Source organism: Sander vitreus, chromosome 5 (genome assembly GCF_031162955.1).
Source record: "Sander vitreus isolate 19-12246 chromosome 5, sanVit1, whole genome shotgun sequence".
Lineage (NCBI taxonomy): Eukaryota > Metazoa > Chordata > Actinopteri > Perciformes > Percidae > Sander > Sander vitreus.
In genome coordinates, this window is record NC_135859.1 from 13,144,601 (window position 1) to 13,169,252 (window position 24,652).

At 40.4% G+C, this 24,652-nt stretch overlaps 1 protein-coding gene across 1 annotated transcript; it reads right to left on the minus strand.

The window, feature by feature from the left end:
* Positions 1–74: 74 nt before the first annotated feature.
* LOC144518087 (protein mono-ADP-ribosyltransferase PARP14-like) lies at positions 75–23,726 on the minus strand. The gene is made up of 23 exons (XM_078250477.1): positions 23,453–23,726; positions 22,280–22,362; positions 19,142–19,169; positions 18,836–18,910; positions 18,300–18,467; positions 16,216–16,341; positions 16,028–16,129; positions 12,963–15,144; positions 12,350–12,517; positions 11,981–12,047; positions 11,041–11,271; positions 9,274–9,495; positions 7,726–7,840; positions 6,577–6,726; positions 5,173–5,235; positions 4,433–4,618; positions 3,308–3,511; positions 2,465–2,583; positions 2,040–2,275; positions 1,671–1,945; positions 1,290–1,423; positions 936–1,110; positions 75–721 (listed from the first exon to the last, which is right to left on the minus strand). The coding sequence occupies exons 1-23, from the start codon at positions 23,637–23,639 to the stop codon at positions 438–440; spliced, it is 5,580 nt and encodes a 1,859-aa protein (XP_078106603.1). The 5' UTR covers positions 23,640–23,726; the 3' UTR covers positions 75–437.
* Between the last annotated feature and the right edge of the window lie 926 nt (positions 23,727–24,652).

A 24,652-nucleotide genomic window follows, 5' to 3' on the forward strand; every position in this document is an offset into this window, starting at 1 on the left:
AGGCACAATTTCAAGAAATGTGTTTAAGCAATCGAGAAAAACTGTAATAAATCAGCTAACAAGAGAATTTCACAAAGTGTCGCAGTAATCCTTTAATAAAAGGCATTTCAGACTATATTCCATAAAAAAAAAAATACAATAAATTTGACAAATGTCAGATGAAGGAAAATAATGAGTTTTAACATATTCTTGTTCATGCTTTTGGTTTGTCAATTTTCTAGCAAACTAATCCTTTCTTTTCATTTACTCATGTAGTGGGTGAAACCAAATCAAGTAAATGGAAAGTGCCCCTTCAGGAAATATGCAATGTTACAATATTACATAATAATTTGAAATTGTTTTGTGGACTCAATTGTAATTCAAACTAAAACACAAATAACAGAATTTTCATACAATTTTCATCAGAACACAGCAGCACAGTGTAATCATAGCTTCATTCATGTAAATGTGATCAGGTATTCTGGGTATGCCTGAATGTCATTAAAGACTACAAAAATGGTTGGATTGGTTGTTTTATCTGCAACACTGTCATACAGGTCTGCAGCATTACTGGAGTTCTTGGAAGGCGGGGTGATCAAGCCACCTCTTCCCTGGGTGAAGTCTCCGACCAAGACCCTGGCCACGTACATGCGCTTCTGGCCTCTGGCGTCGGGTTTGGCATAGCCTTGTGCTGAGTAGATCGGGTTTACAGCAAAGTAAGATCCATTGCCGTACATCGCACCTACAGAGCAAAATAGGGGACGCCCAGACTGTATTACTAAATAAATACATCAATATAGTGTTGGTTTGTTCAGTAAGAAGACTGCTGCTCCATTTGTTCTCCATTTTGTAGTAGTGACATATTGTTGCACTGTGTAACTATCATGAACAAAGAAATGTGTTACATTACGGTACATTGATCAAAAATCTATTATTTTTAAATATTCTTCGGTTACCATGTGCTCCTGCGTAGCTGCGGTTGAAGCCTTGTTTGTTGATGAGATCAATGGAGGAGGCTCCGGTGCCGTGGAACAGCACCCTCTCGTTGTTTGTGTGTTTGTTCTTCACCTCCATTTGTTTCTTCATCAGCTGGTAGCTCTGCCACAGTGTTGTGTTTTGGACTCGTTCAATCTGCCAACACAGTTAAAACACATGACTCATTCTCACTTTATTGGCTGCATGAGTTTTTACATTTGCTTCTGTTTTCTTTTAGTGTGACCCATTTGTTTTTGGTGTGGTTTTCAAGTGGTGGCAATTATCCCTTTATTTGTTTTTATGAATTTGCAAAGCATATCAGAAACTGAACATACACTGATGATGTTTGCAGTGAGACCAGTTAGCTCCGTCTTCACATCGTTGTATTCCTTGGATCCCGGCGTCAGAGGAAACCGTTTGAGGAGGTCGCCTTTCATGTCATCCCAACTTGATGGCAGGGCGTCGTCATCTGCAAAGAAAATCATAATCGTAATCGTTTTTAAGGTAAGATACACTTTTACACAACCTGTGTCTTATATTTTCATAGTTTCCATTCATATCACTGTTTAGATATTGTATAATAAAGTGGATCTCTGAGGTTTTTTCCATGTGAAGAGCTGCTTGTGCTTCTATTATTATATGTTTCTAATCAGCTCAGTGTGAAACTGGACATTTTTTATGAAAATGGAGGAAGTAAAACAGACAAAATCCCTCACCTTTCATCTCTTTTCTATGTAGCTCCAAGGATTTACGGCCACTTGCTGACACTGCTTTTCTAAGCATTACTTGAGCATGGTACTTCTCGTTGTTGATCTTGATCGTCACACTTTGTTGTTTCTTCTCCAGAGCCTCTTCCAGGTGGAGGTTGGTGTAAATGTCAAAGGGTACCATCACCCCGGTGCTGATCTCAAACTGCCACTCTACCAGTCCACTCAGCAGCAAGGCCTTGCTCTTCAAGTTCTCCAACCTCTCCACCTTGCGGATGATGTCCCTGATGGTCAGAAAAAAGGAATATGCTAACATTTGGTACTCTGGACTGAAGCTTTGCTGCATATTTGTTCTCCTCCATGAATTGATTTGCTGACCTGATTGCAGACTCAGCAGTGTAGACGTCTCTGGTCAGACCCTCCAGGTAGATGTTGGACTCCTGGTCCTCCATCCCTCGGTTCAGACGGATGCTAACCGTCAGTTTCCTCTGCAGGGAATTAAGCTGGTCCAAGTCGGCCTGCGACAGATGACTGATGTACTGGTCTGTGATGGTTCTCTCCGCCTGCTCGGCCATAATCAGCTCCTTAACCCTTTTCTTAGCCTGACTCACAGCCTGCAGTGGTGGGGTAACAGTTGTGGAGTTTGGTTACAAACCAGCATCGCAACAACAACATTTTCATATTGTTATACTAAACTTCTCTTATGTTTTCTGCTTGTGTGAGTGAGTGACTGACTGGCCTCAAGAATCAAGAGATCTTTTCAAAGCAAAGAGCTAAACCTAAGTGAATAAGTGCATGTTCACCATGTCGTTGTCGGCACACAGCTGAAACACTGTGGGCTCAAACTCCTCTCTCTCCAGAAACAGGTCATCAGTGCTGGGTCGCTCCTCCCCAAGTCCCATAAAAAACGAAGTGACAGTGTCTGAAACAATGTAAAACAACATAATAGCAGTATATGAGACATGTTTGTATGGCAGAGATTACAAACTCACAACAGTGTTTTTACTAGGGTGTGTGACGTATTAAGAGATTTAAAGGATGATGAGATTCTGTTTTGTTCTTATAGTCAACAAGTTCAAGAGTTATTTGAATACACAAAGAAGTACTTGTTCTTGTGTGTGTCACAGCCTGATATATCTTCTTCCTCTGTGTTGCACTGAGTGACATGTTCCTTCATTACCATGAACACACACTGTAGTTCATGTAGTTCATCCACATACACTGCCACAAATACTCACTAAAGCACTGAATGTGGATTAATCCGCCGCTGAAAATGGTCACCAACAAAGTCACTATTTCCTCCTGTTTGTTTGATAACACCTACAGCAACTAGCTGATTAGGAAATACTAATGAAACTATACATCTGTATTTTTAAAGATGTACGTCTTCAGTAGGAAACCAATGGGCTTATAGCTGAGAGCCACAGACAGGGAGTCAGACAGTATTGAGAGGTGGACTGACATGTTGATGATTTGAGACTGCACAGGAGATTGTGACAATAAAAAAAGACAGACTAAACATCACAATTAACCTCTGAGAAAGAAATAACAGAATAATGCCTCAGAGCAAACTTGATTAAAACAAACAGGAAGAAATGATAAAAAAAGAAATCACACATCTAGAGTAGGTGGGATTTACTAAATACCTTTGATCTTGGTGAAGACGCTCTTCGCCTCCACCTGCTCTCCCTCTCTCTTCTTCATGCTCTTGTGAAACTCCGCCATCATGAATGTCTGGAAGATCAGGATCTTTACGCTGCAAACAAACCTCGGGTGCTTCTTCCTCACAAAGTTCACCACCCCATCCACCATGGCGTCTGCCACCGCCGACGGGTTGGCCCCTCCCTGACCTAACGGGCAGACAAGGACCGGTGATGATGATGATGATGATGATGATGATGATGATGATGATGAGAGGATTGGAATAGTCTGTGAAACTTGATGGTGTACACTACAGACTAATACTGTAGTGTACTGTTTTAATACTTTAAGTACATGTTGGTGATAATACTTATGTACTTTGACTTCAGCAAGAAAAAAAATTACTTTAACTTGTAATGGAGTACTTATAAGTTCATCATGGTACTGGTACTTTTTTTTTTTTAAGAGATAATTTTTTTTGGCTTTTCTGCCTTTAATGGACAGAACAGCTAGGTGAAAAAGGGGAGAAGACATGCAGAAAATTGTCACAGGTCAGACTTGAACCCTTGACCTCTGCGTCAAGGTATAAACCTCTTCTATGTATACATGTGCCTGCTTTACCAACTGAGCCAACCCGGCCACTGGTATTTTTACTTCAGTAAAGAGAGTAGAAGAGTACTTCTTCAGCCACTGTCATTAGGATTCATCCTCTTGGGATCATGAATGTCCACAGTACAGTACAATAACAGCTGCTTCATTTTAATATTTGGTGGTTGATGTGACACAAACTCTGTGTAGACAGAATGTACTGTACCTGCACATCACATCAAATGTATCTTCTGTCAGCTTTAATACAGCGTGATGAGTGAATATCAAGAGTGAAATTAAAGACTGTAAATCCAAACAACATGGCTGCACATGGAACTGATAGAAATGACTAAACGAACAAATTAAAAGTAAACCAGTGAGATGAAAAAGGAAATGTTTGAGAGAAATTAGACTTCTCTCTCTCTCGTCTCATTACAGTCCCTTCACAAGAAGACTTCTCTTTGAAATACACTCAGTAAAAGTTAAACAAAGCTTCAAATAATAACTGATGTGTATACTGTGTAGTTTCTGCTTGCACAGACCTGTTCCCAGGGCCGGGAAGGAGACAGAGCCAAACTTGTTCTCCTCGCAGAACTTCAGCACTTCGTAAACCACATCCTTAATATTTGCAGGATCATTCTGGCCGACAATGTGGATAATGTGTGTGCTGGGCAGCTGGCCGGCCGACGTCAGGATAAACAGATCAAGCTGGTAATTCGGAGAATTTACTACAGAGAGGAACCAAACAACACTCATAACAGAGCCATCAGGATAGCAAACATTAGTGCACGAAAACTAGTAAACAAGCTAGCAGAGAAGTTGAAATTAACGGGGATGAATTTTACAAATATTTACTCGGCCTATACTTAGACTCAAGTTAAAACAGTTACCTAAAATGTATGGATAAACAAATTAAACAACTATAAGTAATAGATGAATGGTTAAAATATAAGTGACAAAGATAACAAACTTGGCCAAACCAACCTAAACATTGAGAATTACTTTGTATTTGTAGTGTTACTTAACGCCACCTTAAAATCAATTCAAATAAACCCATCTGAAACATCACGTAGCATTTTAAATTATCTGAGAGGTGCATCAGACAAAAACGTTTGAGTTTTGCATTAACCCAAATAATACTGCTCTCTATCAGCAGAAGAGCAGTTGTACTGGGACGTTCCCAGTTGTGACTGGGCTGAACTGTGTGAATGTAAAGCAGGGAGATGCTGAAAAAAGAGCAAACAGTGTGTGGATAAATAAAGGTTAAATTCCAGCTCCATACCAATCTGTGAGCACTCCAGCTCAACTGTTAGTCCAGCGCTGTCCAAGATGGCCTTCGACACTCCTGGGGTATTATAGAAGAAGAGTAAGAGTAATAAATGATGCTGCTGTAAGTTATTCAAATTTAAATGCCAAAATATGTTGTGTTTTTTTATTGCGTTACATGTGAGAGAGACTCAGAGACTCAAAACATCCTTTGTTTTGTTTAATTTTTGGTCAATGTAATGTTATCTCTGTGTGATATTTACAGTTTCTAAAGTGAGACAATGTAACTTCTTTTTTTGTATTTAAGCTTAGATCTGGCCCAAAAAATCAAGCCCGACCCTACCCGAGCCCGTGTACGTTGTGTCCAAGCCCGGCCCAGCCCGACACATTAACTGTAAATTATGAGCTTGAGCCCGATTTAAACCCGACAACGTTTTAATACGTGGGCCGTTATAACTGACGTTCTCAACTACAATTCTGAGTTGTTTGAACTACAGAAATCTGTTTAGAATTATCTTAATGAATAATGCAACAAGGACAAAGCAGGTAAACTGTGTTTATTCAGAACGGAATGGATCGCAAATGGATCCGAATGAAGAAACGTAAAAAAATCTCGACCCTAGCTCCCTCAGCCGAATAGTGTGGGTAACAGATCAAGGCAGTAACATAATCAAAGCCCTGGAAGCATATAGGAGACTTTCTTGTCTCGATCACCTAATTAATACTGTCCTTCACCACGGTCTGCATGCCGATGCACTGGCCGACAACGCGCCGGATATAGGAGAGACCGTATCTGCTGCTAAAGGACTCGGGAGATAGACCTATCTGAAACAATCTGGCCTGGTTGCGCAATTATCGAAGACAGTGCTACAGATGGGGGATTTAGAACAGTTTACCTCACACTCAAGTCAGTGCAGGACATATACCCAGAGCTACGGGAGAAGCTGGAGAGGCATAGCTTTCTCCCCACCCAATTAGGCTAATAAAGTAATGATTAAAAAAACACAAATACTTGATGAAGGGCCCGGCCCGAGGATAGTGGCGGGAAATATCGGTCAAGTTCGGGCTCGGGCAGAGGATCTAAACTGTACTTTGCATTGCATTAAAGACATTATATATATTCAAAATGTCCCCACTGCATTACCACACAGTGAAAAAGAAAGAAGACATGATGTTGACTGATGGATTATTTCTGCAAGTTTCATGTCTCTTTAAGTCAATTTTCATTGAACTTAACTGAAACTAATGACAGCCTGGTAAGGAAGGTAATACTTTGAAAGAAAAAGAAAAAAGATTGTGTCATTTGGAAAAAGGTGATGTCAGTGATGTAAAGTTAAAATGGGATGGTCCTTTGGATTAAATGTTCTACAAGGTTTGTTCGGTAAGACCAACAAGATGACGAGAAGAAATAAAGACTCACCTGATTTTAGGGTAAAGCCCTGATTGGAGGAGTTGATGATGACATCACAAGCCTCCTTGGTGATGTCTCCAGATGACACCTCAAGGGTGAGCTGACCCATCTGCATCCGATACACACCGAGGGAGGGGGACGACACCTGACCGAAGGAGGCTGACACACACACACACACACACACACACACACACACATCTCAGTTAAACGCGTTATTAACGGCATTAACGCAAACCCATTTTAACGGCGTCAATTTGTTTATCGCGAGATTAACGTTCTTTTTGGCATAGCAAACTTTGTAGTTTTTTTCACATGCTGTTGCAACAACTAGTAACGTTAGAAAAACTACAACACCACACCGGATCTAGCTAGACCGGAACCAAAACAACAGGCACGCCGCACACACTTGGCTTGCGAGCCGGCCAAAGAGTAGTAGGCTAACGTTACGTTTTTGAGTGGATGGCGAGCGCGAGACGCCGAAATGGATGCCAATAAGATTCTGAATGGAAAGTTTACTTTTAGAAAGTTGCCAAATGGTTCCATTGACAAGACCAAAGTGATCTGTGTGTTTTGTCGTTGTGAACTGAGCTATCATCGCAGCACGTCCAGTCTGAAATTCCACTTGATGGCCAAGCACACAGCTGATGCCAATTCTCCGTCCCCTCGTCAAAGCCAGGCAACAAAAGCACAAAGCAAGCCGATCCACTTTTCTATGTTGATAAGAGCATTAAAATGAGAAAAAATAATTGGACAAAAAGAAATCTAGGGACATTTAGAATAGATAAAAATGTGCAATTAATTGCAATTAATTGCGAGTTAACTATAACATTAATGCGATTAATCGCGATTAAATATTTTAATCATTTGACAGCACTAATATATATTTGTGATCAGAAGATTTAGAGTTAAACAATGTACTGCAAAAACTGGTTTGAGCCAGGTGATCTGGAGGCTCAAAACTTTGTTCTGTCTCTAAAATCATCAAATTAATTACATTCACAGGTTGACGTCTAAAATAATCAATAATTTGACCCTTCACATTCTCAAATCTGTATTTAAAGATTACTTCTGTTTGATTTGTTTTGTGTTTTCTCAACAGTTTTGTTCATAAAATTCCACATGAAGATAAAATAAATGAAAGGTGTGTAGACTTCTTACCTGAGGACTGTTGTGATTGGCTGATTGATAGCCTAAGTGGTGCCTCATTAAATTCCTGAGCTTCATTTTGGATATTTCTCTGGCCAGTCTGACCTTTGAAGTCCCTGGTGAAACGCTGACAAACAAGATGTTGGCACATGATTTTAATACAGGTGATTTGATACAGGTTTGCTGCTCAATACCTGCTTGCATGCATCTCTCTGGGTATGAAAGATTTATCATTGCACTTTTCATTTTCTTGTGATAAACAGTTTGAAACAAAGAGGATCAAAATCAATGCAGCAGAACCAGAGATGTCATTTTTTATTTCACACTTTCATCCTCATCAAAACCTGGTGCCTACATTACCCACAAAGCAACTTCATTGCTGGCAGTTGCATATAGTAGTGTGTTCCATTTGTTGGATTTTCCAAGTCGGATTTTCTGAGGTCAAAGTCGGAAACACTAACATACAAAATCCAACATGGACGCCCCGTGTATCAACAGTTGTGAAAGCTGTAGTAGGGGTGCAAGATACTGTATATCGACTCAATATAGTTATTGCAATATATCGAAAGTGTCGCAATAAGTATGCAATATTTTGTTGATATTGTGGAGTGCTGCGTCCCGTCCGTTGGCTGTGTGGCTTAGTTGTGTTTGATTTAGAGCACGCTTAAAACACTATAATGATCATGTTTCATTGGCCAGTTACCGTGCCACTTGCACATGCACGTCAGCGCACGGGTCCACTACGTGACAAAACTATGAGGCGTACCACGTGTGTGCATATTGAGTGTAAGTGAAGTGAAGTTGTGTCCTGTTCTCTTTATTTATTTATTTATATTATACTGTACAACCAGTAAAACATGTCCTGTTCTGTAGACATGGTCGTTATTTATTTATTCATGTTGTACCAGTCCAATACGACATATGTCAGTTGAAATAAACCTTGTGTTGTAAGAAGACTTGTTTAACTTGTTATGAATCTATTTTGATGTGTTTTCCCGTAACTTTTGTAATTTGACATATGTTTAAAAATATCGAAATTAACATCGATATCGCAATATTCATAATCGATATCACAATATCACATTTTGTCAATAAAGTGCAACCCTAAGCTGTAGTAACGTACAGTTATAATCACTTCGTCTTATTTGTGTCTCACTAAATCGTGAGTGTAAATCGTACACACAGTCCTGTCCATCTTCTATAGAAGGACATGTTGCTACGCTGTCTGTTGTGAAAACAAACAGCGTAATGGGTTGTTATAAACTGGCATTGCTAACAATGGCTAACCTGGCTAGAACTGATGAAAACAATGAAAATCCGACTTGTAAATGGAATGCATTTAACTCCGGTGTGACGTCATTCCCAGCTTTGGCTTCCAAGTTCCGAGGTAAATGGAACACACTATAAATTAATTAATGTTTAATGCTAATAGCAGCTAATGTAGCCTGCAGCAGAGATGAGCAGCGGGTTACAGAGGTCTCACTTCACTCTAATTTCACACCTCAAGATTTTTTTTACTTTAATACTTAAACATGCTGTCTTTAACAAAACGAAACTTACATCCACCGTTTGGGTGTCACTCGGGTGAACAACGATGGCCACCTCTCTCAGATAGCGAGGAGTTTTCCTGCGGCTGTACGAGTGGATCTCCTGCAGCAGGACTCTGGATACCACCTCTCTGGGGAAGTTCAGGTTTCCTGTGCCGATGGCCGGGAAGGACAGCGACGCCATCCGATTTTTCTCAGCCTTCTCCAGACAATATCTGATGATGGATATTAACTCCTGAGACAAAAAGACAACACACAGAACAAGTAAGGTTGGACCACAAAGACTGTGGAAGTAAACTTATACATGGAGCCTTTTAGGTCCAATATGTACATTTACTCAGGTACGTGCAATACTGTGAATTCAACAGTTCAATCTGTCTACTTAACTATATATCTTTCTTTATGTTATCCCCTTTGCTGCTCTAACACTGCAAATTTGTCCACTGTGGGACTAATAAAGGAATATCTTAAATGTGGAAAACCGGGTGTGATATGACTTCATTGCCAAGGTATAGGCTACTTGTCACAAAAGTGAATCACACATCGAGAATCATTGCTAACCCTCATTCTCCTGTCCCCTCATATTGATCCACATGAATCCCAATTGTATGATTGTATGAAAATAATGTTATGCAAGATAGCCCTAAAGGCCAAATGGTGCATCGCTTTAAATGAATTGTGGGATGGCATTGTCTCCTTTCCTTTGGTAAAGGATGGTCCAGTGTACTCTATGCTAAAGGTAATGAGAAAGGATGCATTGAAATACCTTTCCTTAGCATTTAGAGAATTCCACCAGCTCTTATAATGGCTGCCCCTTAGGCTACATTTATATTGCTACGTTTTGGTTAAAAAAACGAATATCTTTTGTTACGTTTACACCTCAGATTCACACTGCTCTGGCGTTTTTAAGAGCCCCTGAATCAGAAAAATTTATAACACTTCTGACCTGTTTTGGTTTGGAATCTGCTGGGTTGTGTTGCAGTCTCAACGGCCGCAAACGGGGACATTTGGAAACACTGACGCCAATGTTTCGCCGCCTGATTGGGTCATGACGTCTCGTTCTCTGAGACTAAGCTACTGACGTTACCATGGCAACTACCAACAACGGGCTATACATGCAACTATACATGCTGCCTCCTGTTTACCCCGGCACGCGCATGCCCAGTATTCAAGAATATTGATGAGATATGTGGTTTGGGGTGTTAGTTTAAACAGAGATTAGTTCTTCTACTGGAGCAATAAACACTTGTGTACACTGAGGTCGCTTTTGACTCTGTTTAAAAACCAAAACATAGCAATCTAAAGGTAGCCTTACATACGTCCAGATCGTTTCACTCAGTTAGGAACCTTCCTAAGAAAAAAAACCTGTGAATATCTAGGGGCTCATGGGAAATGGTGTTAAATGAAATGTGCTAAAAACTGAAATATTGAATAAACAACAATTATTATTACCAACCTTAACAAAACATAAGGATTGAAACACACAACATACTGTTAATAAGGGGACTGTTGAGGCTTTGTTGCTGGATTTGTAGTTATATGTATATAGTTTTTTTATAAAGAGGTTTTCTTACTTCTAGAACAGAATCTAGAAGTTGTGGTTTCACTTTGGCTCTCTATTAGACTACAGCTGCAGTCCTCTGATGCTCAAAACATTATTTTTCAGTGGAATATCTCTTCAGGTTTATCCTATCAGTGCACTCACCTTACATCAAATGTCTCTGGACTGGAGTATGACCCAGCTGCCTAAAATAAAATTCCTTTGACTGAAAACCCTCACCTCCTGGCCGGCTCCGTTGTTCCAAAACGGGCAAATAGCATGATAGACTTTCCGACACTTGAGGTTGAAGCCGTTGGTGATGACGACATCGCCGAACGGCAGTGCACTTGCCCTGGCTTCGGACTGAACAGCTGACTGCAGGCCGGGCCCGGCCGCCTGCAGGATCGCTTTGGAAACAGCTCCCTGGTTCAGGTTCATGTCCTCTGAGATGGTGTTGACGATGACGTCAGTCTGTGGACCAAAAACCACAGCATCGTACACAAGTTAAAGGCTAAAACTGAAAGGATAAGAAGATTCATTTTAGACAACCAATTAATCTTTTAAGTAATTTCTCAAGTAGAAATACAATAACATTTCAAGAGTACAGCTTTAGAATGATCAGAGGAGTTTCTTGTTGAGGCACACATTCAATAAAGGTCTGTGCAGCAGGAAACCTATTCACCGACTATGTCTAATAAGGCAGGCTTGGTACTTTGGACGCACACTCTAATCTTCTGTCTGTATGGAAAACCATGCAAATCAAGTCACACACAGCACCAGCTCTCCTAAAGTACTTAGAGACAAGCAGAGATTCAACCATGTTTGGAGTATGCGGTGCCTTCAGACTTGGCAAATAACTATGCAAAGTAGAAAGAAAGAAAGAAAAGTAGAAAATCTAGAGAATCTGTTTGTTTCCAGTCTGTCAGCAATTACTTTGATGAGTACAACAATATCATAACCAACAGAAATAATGGACAAAACGAAAATAAGATCCAAGTTTAACTAGTGCAATTGTCCTTGTCAGAGAGAATTATTGCCATCTGGTGGATATTTGTATCTAAACCCCCACACTTGTCAGAATCATGTATCATGAGTTAAGACACAGACATCAATACAAGTTGGTGCAGTGAACGGTTATTCAAATGATGCTTTTAAAAGGCAACACAGTGTCAGTACTCACAGTCTGGTCCTGAATGTTTCCTTTCCACAGAACAATCTTCAGACCCTCAGCTGTGGTCTGCTCCATCCTACAGCCAATCACAGGACAGGACTGATGTCACCACAGTGAATGACCATTACTGCATCCAAAGTTTGTTTTTGTGACTCAAAAATCTGTGAACATGTTAGCGCACTGTACAGGTAATGTGGCTTTCTATTTCTTATTTTTTACATGTTGGTGTTTTTCTCTTGTTGGATTTACATTGGTCTTGAATTGTTTCTGAACCTATGACGGACCGGGGTCTTAAAAACCTTACTGAGGAGCAAAAACTAAAGTTACAAATAAGACTACAGAAAAGAAAGATAATAATAAGAAGAAGCAGAACCTTACCCTCCATGTCCTCCAGGCCCGGCATGTCCCCTGGGAGCTCCCGTGTTACCTTGCAGACCTCCCTGTAATCCGGCTCCTGTCCCCTCAGCCCCCTTTCCACGCCCTCCTCCTTTACCAAACCGGCCGCCCCTGGGCGAGTGGCTCTGACCTCGACTCACCTGATATCCACTGGGGGATGAACAATAAAGTTTTAAGACACAAGAACACACCTTCAAACAACTGATTCAAACGCTGTTTCAAATGTAGCCTGGCTCTGTCCAAAAGTAACACAAATCCACCAACTACCACCTCTCAAGCTCCCTGAGTAACATGTTAAATCTTGTTTGTTTAACATGTACAGAAGGCCATGTGTAAAACGGACAATTTGGTTTGGTTTGGTTTTTGTACATGTATGAGGATTTCTTTTTTTACATTTGGACAGAGCCAGACTAGCTGTTTCCCCCATTTCCAGTCTTTATAAGCTAACCAGCTGATAGCTGTAGCTTCATATTTGCCATGCAGATATAAGACATTTCCCAAAATGTTAAACTATCCTTTATATATGCATCTTCAAATTCATGTTCTAATCAACAGTAAAAGTTCATTATGATAAAAAAAAGTTTCTTCAATTTACCCTGAAGCCCCAGTGCCTCTTCCTCCTGCCGCATGTGGTACTGTCATAGTAGGTCCGAGGTCCATGAACTCTCTGTTGACAGCTGTGGCCAGGACTCTTACGGTCTTATCATTGTTGTCCACCAGGTGAATCTCCGTCAACAATCTTGGACCTCCTGGATTGTCACAGTACTCCCGCACTGCCTGAGCTATGGTCTCAGCACAGAGTTCAACAGGAAAACCAAACACACCTGAGCTGATCGCTGGCAGTGCAATGGTGGAGCATTTCACTCCCTCTGCTTGTGCCAGACTATTTTTAACAGCAAACTTCAGACGTGACACTGACGTCTTCTTGTCAAAGTGAGAAAAACGTGGGCCGACTGCATGTACAATGTACTTGCAAGGCAGGTTACATGCACCTGTAACGATGGCATCACCCGGACGTAGTTTTCCATTTTTGGCAACGTGGTCGTTGCTGATTTTCTGCAGCTCGGGTCCCGCAGCCTTTAGCAGGGCAAAAGCCAGGCCGCCAATGTGCTGTAATTCCTCATTAGCTGCGTTGACCACCGTGTCCACGTGGAAGCTACAGATGTCTGCCTTGCTGACTGAAATCAGAACTCCACTCGTGGTCTTCACTTTGCAATAACAAAGGTCATTGTCTTCCTCATAGTTCTCTTCCTCCTCTTCATCTTGATTCTCTGGACGAAGCATCACCACACAGCTCAGCTCTGTCATTATTGTAGACAGGAACAGGCTTCCTTGAGTCTGGAAGTACTTTTTAGCTCCAGGTTTGTCCACAATGAAATTGTCAGTGGAGAGAGCACTGGTCAGTTTCTGAAAGCAGATTTTGGCTTTCTGGACGTGAAGACGAGCCCCAGCGAGGGTGATTCTTGGCCTCACTGGATCAAAACGGACTTCTACATCATTATCCTTGGCAATACTGGACCAATCTTGTGATTTTTTCTTGTCAATGAACTGAACAACAGCGCATGACTCGACACGAATGGTTTCTTGAACTTGTGAATAGTTCACAATGAATTCCTTCAGACTGCTACTGACCTCTTTCACTGGATTCAGGAAGCCGGCCACGGTTATTTTGTCTCTCCTCTCTGGGTGGATCTGAATGGCCACTGTTTTCTTCTTTAAGGAGTTGCAGGTGTCCAACAGCTGTTGGTTCAGGCTTAACCAGTTTTGAAGTTTAAGAACTTCCTGGTCTTCCACATCCAGAGTCTGTACGTCCAAAACCGTCTTCATCTTATTCTCTGCGACAGCGAGGACACTCTCAGAACTCCCCAACAGGAAAACCCTGTTGCTCTCAATGCTGTAGATGGCACTGATGCCTTGAGATGTGAACAGGTCCTGGGACATGTCCATGGGATCCACTGTCTTGAGAAAGTCTAGAAGATGTGTGGGGACATTCAGCTGCTTTTTACTCATAGCCATATTCCTCTCCAAGATCCACGACTTAGTCTGGTAAACCTCTGCAGGAAGTCCTGTAATGGTTAACTTCTGGGTGCTTTTATCAAAGGAGAGGTTCATGTCAGGGGAAATGTCCTGGGCAGCTTTCTGCACCCCACCCTGCTGCAGGATGTAGAACTCTGCAGGGGACATAACCATTACCTCAGAGACACCTTCTGTCTGCCGTTTCATCTGACTCATGGCTTTAAGAACAATGTTCTCCACAGGAGTCCTGATTTGTTTTATGTCTTTAGCTCTGCCAGCCACGGTCAAAATCTCCCTGGATGCATCTGGCACCAGGACGGCGTCTTCCCTGACAAGCGAACGGACCTCCTTCTCTGCAGCTTTCCATGCACGTGCGTTCGCTGTACATTCAAAGGCCATGTACTGAGACATTTGATGACGGAAGGCCTCTCGGGCGGTGCTCATCCAGTTATCTATATGTTTGGCCGTCAGACCTTTCTGCCTCAAAAAGCTCGGAAGAGGGCTGAGTGTCACCTCAGGGTTATCCAAGTCCACACTGCAGAAGAACGGACGCATCTGATCGTTTATGGTTTTTAACTGTTTCTTCATCAGGAGGAATTTCCAGACAACATGGTGAACGCTCTCTGTGAAGGGCTCGGGCATCTTCCATGTTGGTCGCTCGCTACCATATAGGGCGGTGCCCAGGGACTTGTAGTACGGATACACCTTGACAGAGATGGACCGCATCACAACGTCTTGTTTTATGCAAATGCTTTCCACAACTGCAGCAACACAGGGAATAATGAGAAAGCTCAGGTAAGTGGCTGTTCTATTTGTAGCTACAAGGCATTTAAATAACACTTAACTTCTTCCCAGGTCATAAGACACACAGTATATGGCCAAGGGTATGTGGACACCATTCTTCTTACATTTACTAGCAAGAAATTATATTTTAGATTATAGTGGTCTTCCAAGTTTGGGTTAGTCTCTTTCTTGTTTCAACATGAGAATATCCCCCGCACAAGGCCAGCTCCATGAAGAAATGGTTTTCCCAGTTTGGTATGGAAGAACTTCTGTACAGAGTCCTGACCTCATACACACGTTACATGCTTCACTCTCCATATAATTCACCAAACACACCCTCTCACTTTGGCAGTCTATTTAAGCCACAAAATGTACCCATCTCTCCCTCTGCCTTTTCCATGCTGCTGCTGCCCTGTATTACTGCCTGCTCTTTCAGCCCCACTACCACCGCAACATGCACCTGCAGGCTCTTGGGGTGGGGGATCATCCCTCCCCAATATCTCATGTAAACATATCTGCTCGAGAGTAATGATATCGGAGCCTGAGCGCCAAACAATATGTTCTGCTGTTATAATACATTTCAAAATGAAATACTCTTGTGGCTGAAAGAGAGCAAACCCCTCCAGCAGGTTCAACATCTGGTGGGAAGCCCAAAACCAGATCAGTCGAGGCTGTTAGAGCAGCACATTAACGCCCATGTCGACCAAATCACAGGCTCAACTATCACATATGGGTCTATTGTCCAAATAGTACAATTTCTATTGTATGTATGTACTTCCGAGACATTTGTCTTAAAGTTAGAACACACTTTACTTTTAATAACAGTGTGTAAAGCATGAGTAGTAAAGCTAAATGAAAAACCTTTGGGGTTGTTGAAAGTTGCAATGGCAGCCTGTTCAGTCGGAATCATGACGATATTTTCTGGCAGAGCCCAGCTCTTCTCAAAATACAGCTCCAACATGTCTGGAAAGAAATCAGATACAAGGAATTTGTGACCACAGTAGCATAAATGTTGCAGACAGAAAACAGTTATTTAACAGTTTGTGTACCTTTAAGCACAGTCGGAGGAAGATTCTCCACTCGGACGCTCTCTGCTGCCTCCAGTGGCCGAGCGCTCAGTCCGCGTTTCTGCAGCTTCTGGCTGGACTCACTGACAGAGAGGAACTTCTCCACATCTGCAAAATACACCAGATTACTCATTTAAAACTGAAACAGGCTCAGCAGGTGACAACTACAACTGTTGCTAGGAATAAATAAATATACCATAACTGTTTCAGGGTCTCTAAATTAAATATTCTGTACTTGCTACTTTGTGGATTCAGTTTCTAATTCTTTGGTTTAGAAGAACAACTTCTAAATGGACCTTGGGGTGAGACTGTTTTGTCGTCTTCTGCTTCCAAGGTTACATCATCCAAATTTCATTTTTACAAGAACTAAAATATCTGTATATGATAATATGGGTTATATAATAACATATAAACGATGCACTTGGAGATTTGTCTTTAAAGGTACACTGTGTAGTGTGTTAAGTATTTTAGTAGCTAAAATCAATGTCTTCATTCATAAATATGTCCTCATTGGTGTAAAATTACCTCTGCCAATGATCTGACTTATCCTCGTAAGCGAAGACTTTCTCATCTGTATTTATACTGGACGGGCAAGCCCAAGGAGGCTTCCATGTTGTTCCGCCATTTTGAAAAACTATAATCGCTGAGAGGGACATAAAGCACTAGCAACGCTTTTTCGTTCGGAGCCAGCGTCACGTGACTGAAACCAGCTGAAACGGAGAAGGAGATCAGTGAGAGGCGCTTGTCACTGCCCCGGCAAATTTGGAAGCTTGCACTTCACTTTAGGTCATAATGGAGGATCATACTTATGCCGAGCCACAGGAGAAGGAATCCTCGCCGCCAAAAAAGAGAAAAAGGGAATTAAAAAGGCAACGTGACCGGCGAATTCAAAAGACGAGGGTAAACATCGAAGTAGCCTTTCCCAGGTGGAAAGAGCTAATGAAGGAGAAAGATTTTCAAAGGGACACTGAAGTTGCCGGCTTTCTTCTCAACAGGTAAGTCAATGTTACGGTTTAAATTCCGGGGTTAAGGGTAATTACTTATAAATGCTCCCACTAATGATTCAATGCAGTTTGCATTTTGTTTGAAATAACGAACCTCATCACCCGAAAGAAAACTCGATGAATAGCTTCTTGGTACATAACGGCTACCATAGTTGCAACACGCATTTGAAAAAGCGAGGCGCTAGAGAGCACTATTCGTTTGAATGCAAAATACAAGTTCACCGCTAGATGGGAGAAATTCCTACACAATGTACCTTTAACTCTCAAATTTCAGAATAAAGTATTAACACTTGGTTGTTTTTTGTTAAATTTGATTGAATTTAATTCACATAAATGAGTAAATTATTATCTTAATCTTAATGAGAGATTAAGGTTTTGACTCTATACTCATGTTGCCTTTATTTCACAATAAGAGCACACTGTTTTTTAAAGACAACTTCATCCAAGATTAACAAACCCAACCTCTGACTGTCAAACTGTTTTAATTTCAGCTGTTTAACATCATGTTAGCCTGGATTTGTTTAAAAAGACAAACCGTCTGAGCCCGTACTTATCAAACACATAAAAGCTAACTTGTAGTTTTACTGGCAAACTTAATAACTGTTCAAATCACTGGTTATGATGAATAATACGATAGCTGAGACAACAAAAACAACACATACACATTTTGTCTATTTGCATTTCATTCCAACATTTGCTAGGATGTTTCTTTTCTTTTTCTTTGCATTCCTCAGCGGTGCAAACAACAAAAATATAGTACTAATTAAATTATCCTTATTGTATACTGATTTCCCTGTTCATCTCCCAGCAGCAGAATGTCTTTCCTGCTTTGGGTTTTCTTTCTGTTTCCATTTCAGGCAATTTCCTGTTATTTCAAACGTATTTATCTATCTATTAGAAATATGTTTGGTGTTAATTCCACATGTTATTTGCCACTGGAGATATTAAGGATTTCACACAAATATTTGTGAAAAAATAAACTTGAAAACGTAACTCAGAAGGCTTCGTGATAGTTTTAAATATGGCTCAGTTTTGTGTTGATTCTGGGGCCGTCACACCAACCTGCAGGTTTGGTAAAGGTGACAACGGCTCTGTTGGTCTTCCAGATGACCTCCAGACTGTAGCAGCTCTCGTCCAAACCTGTGATGTTCTCCACCAGCATGGACAGCATGTCTGTGGACATGTTGTCTGACACATTGTCCAACACCACAGCGACGCTCTGAACTGACTCTGAAAGGAGATAAATAAAAACCTGCTTCACCTCTGCTACCTCATTATTTCCATCTCAGGAATTTATCTGTTTGTTTTGAAATGTAGAAACTGAAAAATCTGACAAAACAAATGGGTAAGGATATATTTCACTGTATGTGTTTTAATATTTACATATGATAAAATATATTTTTTTACTGGAAAGAACAGTATAATTTGAGAGAAATTATAGGGAAAGTTTAGAGACAGATATTACAGTTTAGTTTGTTGTACTGAGTTTAAAAGTAGTTGTTGATTTCCTTTCAAACACAAGTAAATTATTATGAATGCCTTGCATATTTTTGCATTCTCAGCTGACCTGCTGAACACTGACTAAAAGACTCTTTTACCCTCTTTGCTCTTTGCAGAAACTCCATTTCCAGGTTCAACTTCTGACTTCGGAGTCTTTGAATCTGTCGATGAATCTAAGAAACAAGACAATCAGGTTTAGATGAATTATCTGCACACATGAACTCAATCAGACGCAGCAAAGAGTCCAGAGTGTCTAAGAAAAACATAAATGAACTGTGTGCTTAAAAAGATCTAATTCCAAATTAAAGACAGAGCAAACAATTCTATATGTCATTGTTTTAGACTATATGACTTTAAAAGGACCATAAAAACCAGAGAAACAGACAGACAGCTGGCAGTGTTACCTGAGACGTCGTCACTGTTTGTTGGACTCTGAGAAGTGAAAACAAAAACAACACTTTAATCACACAGAATGGAAATATGTCTAAAAATCTGTTTTGCGTGCCGACTGGTAACTGACTCAAGTTCAGGAATTTAAAGACTTTAGCTTGGCTGTGTCACTGGGAAATAAAACTTCACCTACTTCCAATGTGCATATAGATAAAAATTATTATTATGTAGAAAAGTATATTAACTTTAAAAAATGCTTTTATGCTCATCTTATTTAAATAGTGTGTTGCTGTTCAATAAAAGATGTTTAACACCCTTGGGATTCATAACAAGTGATAGCCTAGAAATCTAGACGCACCCTAGTAGCAGCAAATGTAATTCGCAGCCAGGGTCAGTCTAGCAACTCTCCGTTGGCTTGCGAGCTGGAAAAACCAAATTCTGGTAGGCGGGCTTAACATAATGACGGCAGAGTTGCGACGGTTCCGCGTGAATTCCCTGCTGCTTGAAAACAAAGAAGATGGCTGCTGCTGCTGGCGAACGGCGGTCTTTCGAATCGGCTTTGGCCGTTACTCATTCTTCAAAAACGAAGATGTGTTCGGAGTTTTGCCGACCGGATAGGCAAAGGTTTAATCAACTACTAATCAACTAGCGTTGCTCTGGTTGGCTATGAATGCAGAGGGACTTTGAAAGACAACCGTTTATCCCGCCCTTCGGATTGAGCCCTGCCAATGGTGAGTTCCCAGACCCAACATCTTGATGTGGGTCTGGCTTGTCAGGCTAAACAAGTACATCTGTACAACAAAACAAATTATTAAAAATTAAATAAATGCGCAAAGAAACATAAAACCAACTTCAGGTTTTCAGGGTGTTTATCAGTGACTGTCTGATATATCTATTAAAATGCCAGCATGTCTGAAATATAAGAGCCCGGCCCGACACAGGACAGTTTTACAGCTGCTCGGTGTGTAAATGTTTTCACTCTATAAAACTCTGGTGCAGTTAGCAGTTAGCGGTGAATATTGTTTTGCTCTATTTTAGGACGTCAACTCTGTTTTAAGATTATACTGTATTTAATCCGTTTTATCCTGGATGATGTGTGTTATTGTGTGTTACACCTTCATAAACTCCAGTTGATGTTTAACACAGATTTGTTAAACAACTAATATGTAAAATGATTTGTACACAAAATACATAGAGCCTAAGGTTTCATTATTTCACTATGGTGATAACTGCATATAGCTCCAATTAAGAGAGAAAACAAGATAATACACACTATTTGTGACATTATAATAATAATAATAATAATAATAATAATAATTTATTTGATATAGCACCTTTTACAGATTGAGTCACAAAGTGCTTCACACAATAGACTAGGTACTGTACTAAAATACAGTAGGATCCAAAACAGAAAATAAACAAGCAAAAACAAATACCAATACAACAGTACCAATGAAGATTAAAAGACTAAAAACCCCAAATTACAAACATGAGACAAAAGCGAGTTGAAACAAGTGCTGTTTTCTAAAAGCGTCAACTGAGACTGCAGAACGTAAGGTAATATAGGAAGGGCGTTCCACAGAGTCGGAGCTACCACTTCAAAGGAACGGTCACCTTTAGTTTTCAAACGAGTGCGTGGGACCACCAGTAGTCCCTGGTTAGAAGACCTGAGTGACCTGTTAGTAGTGTACGGATGGAGCAGGTCAGAGATATAAACAGGCGCCTGACCATGCAATGCTGATATGTAAGAACAAGAACTTTAAATTGGAACCTGAACTTGATCGGAAGCCAATGTAACATGGATAAAACAGGAGTGATGTGCGACATTCTGCTGGACCTGGTCAACAGCCTAGCAGCAGAGTTCTGGACCTGTTGTAGACGGTCCTGGGAAGACTTGCTGAGACAGGTGAAAACGGAGTTGCAGTAATCAAGCCGGGATGATATAAAACCATGAATGATCATCTCAAGTTCACTATAAGACAGTGTGGAACTGTATGTTCATTTAATGGAACAAAGAGGACATTTTAGGGAAAAAGTTTTAGAAGTTAACCTGAAGGAACTTAAAACGGATACTAAGTACTGTCCCTCCAACATGTTATCTCTTTGTTTCAGATCATCATTAATCCGATCATTAAGTCGGTCACGTCATGAACACACCCTAACCACAACACTAACAACAGAAGAAGAACAGAGTGTTAAAGTCCAACTTCCTGCTGCCATCACACATCCAGGAGTATGTTTATATACAGATCACAGAAGGAAAAAACTTGAATGCTATAAAAGCAGCAGGTCACTGATTATAAATCAGTCATACAGACACAATAAGCGTTTGTGTTTTAAGGACTGGAGGAAAGTTATTGGGGAGGAATGCTGAATATTACTATTGTATATATTATTACAAAAAGCAAGATTCTTTGCAACATTATTCATATTTTATTTGTCTCCCCCTGACTTAGACAAAAAAAATGTTCACTGCAGCCTGAAAGCTCCTCCAAGTATCATTTTACAATCAATATATGACTGAAGCATTTATTGAGATAAGAGATAATGACGATCTGGCCTCTCCATCAGGTCACCTAGAGAAGTCCATTCACTGATACAGACGCGGTCGAAAGGTGCAGAAACAGCTAGTAAGTGGACCTGGAGTTAAGATTTATTTCTCTTACTAATTTGTCTGCAGGGTCACTTTTGAAAAAACTGTACTGATGAAAAAGTTGAATAAACAAAAAAACATCAAACATCTCTTATATTATCTATTATCAGTGTCAGCAGGAGAGGAGCGAAGAATGTAAGGTTTGTCCTGAGGGTGGCCGTACAGGAAAGGGTTAAAATAAGTAGCCTACTTCAGGGATAAGAACACCACCCTTGGGTGAAGATCCTGTGTTTCGGGACCAATCCACCAACCTCCTCCCTATGCGGATTTTGGCGCTCTTATGCTACTTTGCCTATCATTATTACTACGGACAGTAGAGTTTGCTGCCTTACAGCATATGTCAATGTGGGGCATACAGTAATAAATATGTGGAATACATACAAATTACAGTGCATTACTTTCTGCAGGTATACAGCATGAATGAACGGTTCATGAGGACAGCCTGAACATGATGGTTAAAATGCTTAAAAAGTCAATCTTTAACAGCGTCTCTACTTACTGATGCAGAAATCAGACGTAACTTGACAGTTTGAGTCTCCAGGGTGATTTCGTGGTTTTGCCGGGCGAGGACTCGCTCTCTCACTGGAATCACATCAAACACTTCATTATGAATAATAATTCATTTCCCAGCAGATACCAGTTTTACAAAGACATCAGAAAGTAATTTAAAGGGTGAGTTAAATTAAAGGAATAGTTATTTATTCTCTACTTCTTGATAAGAGTTAAGGTACACTCACATCGCACCATAAATCCTACGAATATTCACTATAGTTTTCCAGTCACTTCTGTTGAAGCCTGAATGACGGCTGAATTCAAGAGTTCACCTTTGTTCAACTTTGACCCAGCAGCCAATAGAAACACCGTGGCACTGTGTTTAGAAATGTAGCAGTTATTATGGGTTTTCTATCACTATTTCAGTAAATCATCAAACTTGAGATGTTCACATTGACACCACTCTCTTGTTACATAAAATATGAAGCTACAGCCAGCAGCTGGTTAACTTAGCTTAGCATAAAGACTGGAAACAGTGGGAAACAGCTAGCCTGGCGAGAGAATACTGGTCTGACATTTATCAGGCGGACACAAACACAAAGACTCCTAATAAATCATGGTGTTGCTCTATGACTGCTGGAAGTGGAAATACACAGCTGTTTGAACTAAAACATTGATATGTAATTTTTTGTTCACTAGGCCTACTTGTTTTTTAAAAGCTACAGTCTGGTTTTGTGTTCCATCCCAATGTTCATTATTCTCATGTGTCAATACATCTTATCCACCTGAGAACCTCCTGCTGGGCAATAAGGAGTGGTTGCTGGAGAGGTGACGTGCATACTGGGAAGTTAGGTGACAATCTCAGAGTGTTTATATTAACCAACTTTAACAGCCAATCTGAGCTGGGGTCAGTTTTAAAATGTCGATAAATGTCCTCAGTAAATACATACATCTTTAAGCTTTCAGTTACTAATTAAATGTTATTTACTGCACTGTGTATTTACAGTGGACAGCGTCATTATGTGTCGCAGTTATACTCACAGGCCTAGTTGTTATTTGTGACAACATCCATCGCAGAAAAGTGTTTAAAGTAGCCTAACTTTGTTTGAAACTTTAATATAGCCTATTAAACTCTGATTTCCCGACACAAACCCGAGCAGTGGAGGAAACAGAGACTCACCCTCCTCTGATCTGAAGTAAACGGCGGCTCTCGGAACTCCGTCCTCCGACACCACCCGGCAGTCTCCCCCGCTGGACTTCTTCTTGCTCTGGAAGTAAAGTTGCAGTTTGTTCTTCATAGTTTTGTTCTGAGCCGGGCTCCAGTCCCCCTCCACGATCACCGGCGGCAGGCGCTCGGTTCCTTCCATCGTGCCGTCCGGTACAAACACTCCGACAGACTGACCCAAACAGGCGGAGAGTCCTCAGTCTTCTGGCTGCTTTCACTTTCGTTTCTTCACTAAATGACGGAGAAATGGAAACGAGTTCAGCAGCTGACTCACTGGAGCACGAGGAGGGTTCAACACATTATCTTATAAAAACAAAAACAACTTTATCTGGTTTTTAGATTATTGATTGGGCTATGTTTATTTGCACAATACAACAAAGCAGCAGAAACACAACAACAAAGTAAACAAGTTGTCCAGCTGGTGGGATTAAAAAAAACAAAAATAGAAGATATCTCCCCTAAATAAGTATTATAAGCAAATACAAAAGGCATATAATCTACAAAAGAAGAAAAAAAACATAGAATCATAAAGCAAACACAATAAGCAACATAGTATATTACTGAGAAATAACAAATAAAACAGTTGTATTCAAATAAAAGGACAACGACTTTTCAGAAGGTTGCTTGGATTTCAGAAACTGTCTGCTGCCCCCACAATGCAACTCGGCCTACTTTTACTCAGTGGTGAGGTACTCAGCTCTTTACAGTGTAGAAATACTGTATACTGTATATATAAAATCTGTATTGTTATAGATTGAACAGTAATAAGTAATTATTTTCCAATAATATTTATGATAAATATATACACTGAGGTCATGTTGCATAAATTATACTTTTACTTACTTATATTTAAAGTACATTTTGCTTCCAATACTTCTGTACTTTTGTACAATTTTGACTGGACTTTAATCTTTAATGTATAATAGAGTCGCTCTGTAGGCTATATTAATATTATGAAATATCTGCAGTTCCCATAACAACTGAGGAAACTGCTGAGGAAGATCATGTTAAATGATCGAAATCCTCAGAACAGCTACTAAATGGACCTTAAGGTGAGACTTCTTTGCCAACTGCTGTTTCTAAAGTCAAGAATGAACTTGTGAACTTGTAAAGTAATTGATATGATCTACAGGTAAATGGTGCAGCCTAACATTA